This window comes from Megalobrama amblycephala, linkage group LG3, assembly GCF_018812025.1.
Source record: "Megalobrama amblycephala isolate DHTTF-2021 linkage group LG3, ASM1881202v1, whole genome shotgun sequence".
In the NCBI taxonomy this organism is placed as follows: domain Eukaryota; kingdom Metazoa; phylum Chordata; class Actinopteri; order Cypriniformes; family Xenocyprididae; genus Megalobrama; species Megalobrama amblycephala.
In genome coordinates this window covers 20,623,133-20,631,447 of record NC_063046.1, presented here as the reverse complement: position 1 = coordinate 20,631,447, position 8,315 = coordinate 20,623,133, and the positions used below count along the sequence as shown (strand labels likewise).

General features: G+C 36.5%; 1 protein-coding gene across 1 annotated transcript; it reads left to right on the top strand.

Moving 5' to 3' along the window:
• Positions 1–2,545: 2,545 nt before the first annotated feature.
• Positions 2,546–4,607, top strand: LOC125264126 (agouti related neuropeptide). Its single transcript, XM_048183353.1, has 4 exons — positions 2,546–2,915; positions 3,091–3,262; positions 3,719–3,798; positions 4,123–4,607. Exons 2-4 carry the CDS (start codon positions 3,148–3,150, stop codon positions 4,303–4,305), a joined length of 378 nt encoding a protein of 125 aa, XP_048039310.1. The 5' UTR covers positions 2,546–2,915; positions 3,091–3,147; the 3' UTR covers positions 4,306–4,607.
• The last annotated feature ends 3,708 nt before the right edge of the window (positions 4,608–8,315 follow it).

Sequence of the window (8,315 nt, the reverse complement as noted above, 5' to 3'; positions counted from 1 at the left end):
GCTGGAGCCAGGCCTGTGGAGTAGCTTATAACAGTATAGGCTAACATGTTCATATTAAAGGTAAAAAACTTCCATTTTGAATTCATGGGGACTTTAAGTAGCCTATGTGAAATGCATTCGCAAAATCACCACCAGGTCTGCGTTCAGCCCCGACAAAACGTTGCAAAACGTTTTTTAAACGGAAACGGTGGTGCATTGAACACCCCGTTCTGATGACGCAGGAGTTGCAACTATGGCAGCTGAGAAGGCCATTCTTTGTGTTCTTTTTGAAGAATTTTCGGAACCTGATGAAATCAATATAAATGCGTGTTTAATACTGCAAAATACACTCGATGTTACAGTCACTGCCCTTGCCTTCCAGAATAAAAGAGAACATCCCAATGGAGTGAAGGGATTTGTGGAAACTTCTAATTATTGTGAACCAACATTTGCCTTGCATTTCAGGATGAAAAGACAAACATTTCAGGTGAAGGATAATCCACTTCTTACGCCTGAGACTAAATGATCTATATGACATTATTTTATTGTAAGTATTAGGTTTATCATTATTTCTGATCACTGTTGTTGTGCTATGATATTGTAATATTTACCATTATATAATCAGAGGAGAATAGAAAGGTTTATGAAAGTGTAACTCCAAAATACAATAGCAAAATATATACATATGTATAGTACTTTTATGTTACATTCATACCCATTGTGCAGGATGTCTCTTTAATACTGCGTGGTTTATATGCATGTTGATGCTGATTGGGCTGAGATTTTTGACACACCCACAAAACAAGAGAAAACGTATCTCAAACCTGTTGCACACCGTTGCACACCGTTTCCAGGAAACATGTCGTTCAACCCGGAAACCGTAGCAAAACGTTGCGCACCGGTTTGAGCTTGAACGTGCCCCTGGTTGGGCAAAAGGGACAGTTAGCATCTTTGCTCAGTGAGGCTAGAAATGTGACTTTCACTTGTAACTGAAGAAAAAATGATGAAATAAACTAAACGGATCATTTAATATCCTTTTGTTACTGACTCTATATCACTGCTTTCTGAGACATTATGAAATTATTATTCCTGTGCCACTGCTGAATCTGACAGTGAGACCAGTTTGGAAGCCATCTGATTATTTTATAGAGTTTTTTTTCAATTTCAAAAATTTGCTTCAATTTCAATATATTTGAAGTCATATGCTTTTTGTGGGTCTTAAAGTGCCTTATATCAAGTCAAGTCACTTTTATTTTTTTATAGCGCTTTATACAATACAAACTGTGTCAAAGCAGCTTGATGCTGATAAACAAGAAAATAGCAGAATCAATTATGGAAACTCAACTATGGAGATTCTGCTGTAAAGCAGCTCTAAAAGATAATATTGTCCTTATTTAGCTCAAGCTTATATGTACCTGCTTCTTTTGCCATGGTTGCCCTTTTGGGTCTGCTGCTTTGCCACCCTCTAAATCGAGCATTACTTAGGGCGGGGGCCTCCCATAAGACTTGATTCAGTTCAAGTATTGATTAAAGGGTGGCTTTTGAAAAACATCACTATGGTGCACTCAGACCTGCTAATAAGAGGTACACTGAACATTGCACGGAACCAACCTATAATATAAATGTAGGGATTTGTCCAGAAGATGGTGTTCACTGGAAGATTATTAATGTACATTTTCACATGAAGAATGAATAGATTTCTGTGTACTCATCAATGCTCTGTGATAAATTCTTCTTGCTGCAAAATTAAATGTTGATAAAATTGTCTTTCAACGGAAACGCTCAGTCCATTATTTCTTCAAATATGTGGTTTATATTTTCCAGAGAGCAGGATATGAACTGAAATCATCTTAATTCAATATTAGATGGCTAAAAGCATGTCATGGTTTAAAATAGCAGTAAATATTTGTTGTTTGGTGACAGTTAAGCACTACATACATACATTATTTATTTATATATTTAATTATTTAAAAAAAAGAGATTGACCATACATTTGTCTACTACGTCCTAATCCTTATTGATCAGTCTTTCGATATATAAACTAACCATTCTGACTTGGCCTGTTTCTGTTAATTACACGTTCTAGTTTCCACTTATAAACAATTCAGATTAATCTGACCACAAAGATAAGTACTGAAGTTCTCATAAACAATTTATTTCATCACAAACGGATGCTCTATTGCGTCATCAGCAGTAAATCAGCAGGCTGGAGTAATCAGCTGATTATAGATGCATTAGCTTCATAATGAAGTGTTTACTGGTCAGTACTGAGTATTAAATATGAGCATGACATATGAATGTAGTTAGTCTAAAGTACAAATGCAAGCTCAAGTATTCAGGCCTTTAACCTTCCCTTATTTATCAGGAAAAACCAAACATTATGAGCAAAATCACACAATTAAGCTGAAAAATGAATATGTATACTGAATACATGTAAATATAAAAATGTATAAACAGATATGCAAAACAAATTTGCCAAATAAGCATCAGATTAAAAATAATCAGCATCACTCAACTGATTTTTTTGAGTACTGGTTCAAAATACGGAACCATGTTTCAAACCTACTGAGCTTCACTAACTAGCAATGAATTTTTCATACTTTTCATATTATTTTATACATTAAACATAAGTTGAAAAATGCAAAATCTGAAATAGGTGTTCTTTTTTTATTTATTTATATATTACTTATATTTCAGCATATATTTTTTTAATTCTAACACCATCATTAAGGAAATTCTGTATAGCCTATTTATTTTTTCATGTGCTGATGTGTTGAGTGCGTGGGCTTACAGTACGTGTGTGTTTGTGCCAGGCACAAGAGACCACACCTCCTTCCACTGATCAGCACCATGTGTCCTTCACCTCCCACCTCAAGGAGCCCTATAAATCAAGGAGTCTTGTGCAGACCCTCAGCCTGGGACGTGGAACGCTGCAGGTAGGTCAAACATACACACTTCACTTACACATGTGCATTTGCAAACGTACATAGATCCACACACATACATATGGCAAATACAAAAATACACATCTACATGCTCACAAACATATACACAAGATTTCAAACAATCTTCAGTCTGTATTTTCTTGACTGCACTCTCTTTTTTTTTCAGCGAAAACTACCAGATCACTAAAGGTGTGGCTGAAGTTTATCTTGTTTTTGACTTTAAATGATTATGATGCTGAACACAGTGATCTTCAGCTGGTTTTTGATAAATGTCATGGTGATGGCATCACATCCAAACCTGAGACGTAATGAACACTCTTTTGCTCTTTATGACACAGGTAAGGATTCTAGACTGATGTCATTTTCCAAAAACATGGAGTGTAATAATTTCAGAGACAGCTCTATGTTTTTAAAAGATTTTTTTGTTGTTGTTGTTGTTGTTATACATTTTAATGCAATTTCATAGAATACAAATGTTCACACATATCTTATGTGGGATATTAGAATTGTACTTTTTTTATTCTAAAATGTGAACAATAAAAATAGTTATAATGCATAATAGGTAGGTATATATACATATATTTAATTTTATTTTAAATTTTAATGTTTTTATTAAGTAAAATAATTTCAGTTCTTAAGTGGATACTATTTTATCTGGACATTATCTTTACATTTTGATCATTATTGGGAGCACACAACATTTTTAAAATAATTAAAACACAGTGGACTGCTTTTATTTATTTATTTAGTTACTTGTTTATTTATTTGGCACATTTGTGTTTTGTATGTCATAGACATACTACCTGTAGTGGAGCCCCTTGAAAGAAACTCAGCAGAAGAAAAACTGCTAGAAGACTTTGGATCCTATGATGAGGTGGTTAATCTACATTTGGCATTCACATTTAATATCATGTGCCTCCATGTGGTACAGCAAATGACAGTGCTAAAATATTTCAAAATGTTCCTTTTATTTAAAATGTCCTCATGTTTTATTTTAATATATATATCTGATCTGTTCTATCTCTAAAGCATAGCCCACATTCTTATCTCAGCAGTGCATAACTCAAATAGTTAAGGTGATGATGACTTGGATGTCCTAATTTCATTGGACATTGTACTTGGTCTGAAAAGTTTGAGCACTATAAAATTTTCATCTGTGTTGAAGTATTTTTGTTTCATTTTGTTGTCATACCCACAGGATCTGGGTAAGGCTGTGCGGCTGCAGAGAAGAGGTACACGCTCCCCCAGCCGCTGTATCCCTCATCAGCAGTCCTGCCTGGGCCATCACCTGCCCTGCTGCAACCCCTGCGATACGTGTTACTGCCGTTTCTTTAAAGCCTTCTGTTACTGCCGTAGCATGGACCACACCTGCAAAAACTAATATGGATAGAACCAAATTCTATCCTGAAATGTCTAATGGTGGCTTAACGTTTACAGTTTATGCAGCTATAGAATGTATATTTGGATAGTGCAAACATGCATCCTTACACTATCCACAGAGACGTTTGTTACATAATGGTTAATAAAGCTGCACAAAGCATAGAGTGCACCTTTGCTCTTAACACTTCAGATTTTTATTGCTGCAGTTTTAAGGTGTAACTTTATTGCAATTTTAAGGGTCAATATCTATTCATTGTTTGAAATATTTTGTATATATGCATTCAATAAACTCTGATTATTGCAGATGTGTAGAGTATTAACTAAGAGCTACAAAAGGTATCAAACCACCTGACATCAAAACTACACATATACACCGAGAGGCAGAAGAAAAACTGAATAATCTGCTTTAAAAAAGTTGACCAAAAAACAAGAATCAAAACAAGAAGTTTAAATAACTTAATTTTCTTCAGGGTTTACACTAAAATTTACATGACTTTTCTAGTAATTTGAGATTATTATATTCTGAAGCTTGTTTTGTCTTATTTTAAATCATGCAGCCCCCTTGTAACTATAGGCCCCCTATAGGTCCTGGTCCCTTGTTTAGGAACTGATGCTTTTGTTTTGATTACTTTATGATTATTCTAAATAATTATTCTGAATAAAATAATAAATAATGAGAAAGTGTGTCTTAACCCTTGACTGGTAGTGTATAAATCTGAATAATATATATTTTTTAATATAGCCTTTATAATAGGGATGCACCGATACCGATACTTTTTTTTTCTAGTACTCGGCGATACTGATACCTACATTTATTAATTTCTCTCTTTTTTTTTTTTTTTTCTGGTGATGTTGCAGTTTTCCAAGCACAACACAGTGAGACTAATGAATGAAGGACAGTTTCTTATTACTCTAATGAAAAAAAGTCATAATTTTTATGTGCTTGTCACAAATTTAAAGAACAAAAATTTCACAGTGTCCAATAACCTTCAAAGGGCATAATTACCTATATATAATTGTTATATAAAAATAAATTTACAAACAAATTACAAATAATACAACAAATAGGCTACTGTTTTTGCTGTATTTGGCCGTGCAGTCATTTGGGTGGCTCGCCAATGTATTAGATTTCTCTAATACATAAAATAAGTAAGCTTGACCAGAGTTCTTGTGGGGAGAAGAATTTATTGAAGGTAGTAGTGTAGCACAGTTCTTCAGCGGCGATGTTAGCGTCAGCCTTCAAAATACCTTAACCCAAAGTTCTGTCTGTGGGACAGAACTTTATATATGACATTAAAAGGGCTACAAACAATAGAACACTGTTAGGACCTCCCACAGGAGATCGATCTACCCTGCGATCTACTCTGAGCAATGCTGTTTGTTTGTCATTCACACCCATCAGTTTCTGTGGGCCATACGTCAGTATGGGCCATTTGGTTCACACCTTTACAAACAGAGTTGATTGCATCTGAGGCACAGTCACAATGTAAATGCATCTAACTAAAGAAAATGAAAATACACATAATCTTTCAATCCCTCCTCTGATCATTTTTGATCATAAAACAAACTTCCATAAATCATGTATACAGCATGCTGCATACAGGTTTCATTACTTAATGTAATGACAGAATAAGTGTTTATGATGAAGACTGCATCCTCCTAAATGCTTGAGTCCTTTCTTATTTTGACATTGTGGTCTTGAGGAAGTGGCGGATAGTGTTGTTTTCTGTGGACGTTCAGGCACGTTCAGCTAGGTGGCCAGTGCAGTGCGGTCTAGGCATTGGACGTCTTTGGTCATCATCTGGAGTGCTGAAACACCTGCAATCACACAAAAGAGAAAATGGAAACGCATCTTGCCAAGGAAAATATTTTACTCTTAACTACTCCTAAAACTCTCCCTATTTAATATTGGCAGGACACTACTGTGTTTATCAGTGGCTGTATGTTCATGTCCTCAGGCGACAAGCTCGAGCCTAAAAACCCTAGTCCCGCCATTTCTGGACTCTGATAAACACTACTGCCATCTATCCCTCATCTCTAGGTAGATGTTTCAAATCCCACTGGCTCACGTCGATCCACTTTTCTTTTCTTTGCACCTTAACTGCTCCATCAGCTACCAAGAGATCCTGACGTGGGCTTTTCCACCTGGATTCTTTCATTGACCTCTGAGTTTTTTTAATTGTTACTCTACCATGGTCCCCCTTTGGAGGTGTCAAAACTTTATCCTTCACATTATGTACTGCCAGGCTGAGTCTTTCATCAGTTTGGACAAGGCTGTCAGATGTTAGATTTTCATTGGGCATGGGCCGGCCTGTGACATGTTCAAAGAAGTATAGTCCTGTTTTCCTGTGGTCATCCTCACTACATTGGTTGTCTTCCATTTTCCATCAATGGTGTTTTTTCTTTGTGCACTTCATTCTGCATCTGTTTACTGTCTGGTTGTCTGTCTTGCTCAAGTTGTCTTAATGCCGCTGTATGTGCACCTCTCTCCTTTACGGCTCAAAAGCTTTCAGCAGAGTCTGCTTTTGTTTGTCTGTCAGCTGCTGAAACCTCTTCAACAAGTTGTCCTCATCATCACTTTGATGTGTTAAAATCAACTTGCAATCACGAACCCAGTGTCCTTCTTCGTTGTAGTACCTGCATCTTCCTTGACTTTTTGCTTTTGGGTATCTCACATATTCATGTTCTTCATACCCCGTTGTCCTGTTGTTGAATGACAAGGTTTTGGTTTGCAAAGCTCTGAGATTGACTTCCTGTGTTCTTTCAATCTTTGCTGACCATTCAACAATCTGCACGAATGCTGTTCCAATGCTGTCCCAGTCATCATACCTGATTTTAAGGGCTTTAGAAATCTCAGGTTTCAGTCCATTTACAAATGCGGTTTTAAGAGGCATGCCGGTATCTTTACTGAGATCTTCATTGTTGTTCACAACGGCATATTCCAACCAAATTTGTATGAAGCGTTCTTCATACTCAGAAACACTTTCTCCTGTCTTCTGCATGCATGAGGTAATTTTAGCCCAATTAACCTCTGCAGGTTTCAGTTCAAGCAAGAATGTTCGTACAGCTTCCCATCCAGCCTCAATGTTCGCTTGAGACTCACCAGTCCTTCTTTCAACACTTTCTGTTAATCTCTTTTGGTCATTGTCCCTTAAGTTCATATTAACAATCATCACTCCATCTAATGGGTGCAAACTGTAGATTTTCTGCAAATGCTGAAGAAATTGCCAAGAGATACAAATTAAATAAACCTGTTTTTCAGATACAGTAGGTTTATTTACCATGTATACATTTATTTAACATATTTTGTTGTTCTATTAACATTAATGACAATTATATAGGCTACGGTCCCTTTAAGACCGAATCCATGGATACTGACACATATCCTGTTTTCACCCAAATGTTTACGTCCACTTACGCCATAAACGACTGTATTTACGTGAGATACTCCACATGATGGACATTTTGACAACTATGTGTGCATGACCATTCAGGCGCGAGGAGAACCGATCGCGCGCGCAAGAGAGAGAGAGCGCGTGCGAGCGAGAGCGCTTCTGGTCTGTGTGACTGTGTCATTCAGCGCGATTCCCCCTATCCTGCATTCACTAATCAATAACGAATTGTGATTGAAAGCATGCAGTTCGCTATGTGTGTGTTGTCATCATTAAAGGGTTAGTTCACCCAAAAATGAAAATTCTGTCATCTGATGCTCCGATGCTTCATGAAGCAGTGTTTTGAAACCGGCCATAATAAGTCGTTATTTTGTTTTGTTTTTGGCGCTCCAAAAATATTCTCGTCGCTTTATAATATTAATATTGAACCACTGTACTCACATGAACCGATTTAAATATGTTTTTAGTACCTTTATGGATCTTGAGAGAGGAAATGTCATTGCTCCCTATGGAGGCCTCACGGAGCCATCGGATTTCAACTATCTTCATTTGCGCTCCGAAGATTAACGAAGGTCTTACGGATGTGGAACGGCATGAGGGTAAGTAATAAATGACAGAA

Bases quoted from the DNA above. Each gene is read 5' to 3' on its own strand.
- LOC125264126 (XM_048183353.1), top strand. From the start codon at position 3,148: ATGATTATGATGCTGAACACAGTGATCTTCAGCTGGTTTTTGATAAAT. The intron at 3,263-3,718 runs GTAAGGATTCTA...TGTATGTCATAG, and splicing joins TTTTGCTCTTTATGACACAG to ACATACTACCTGTAGTGGAG. The intron at 3,799-4,122 runs GTGGTTAATCTA...TCATACCCACAG, and splicing joins ACTTTGGATCCTATGATGAG to GATCTGGGTAAGGCTGTGCG.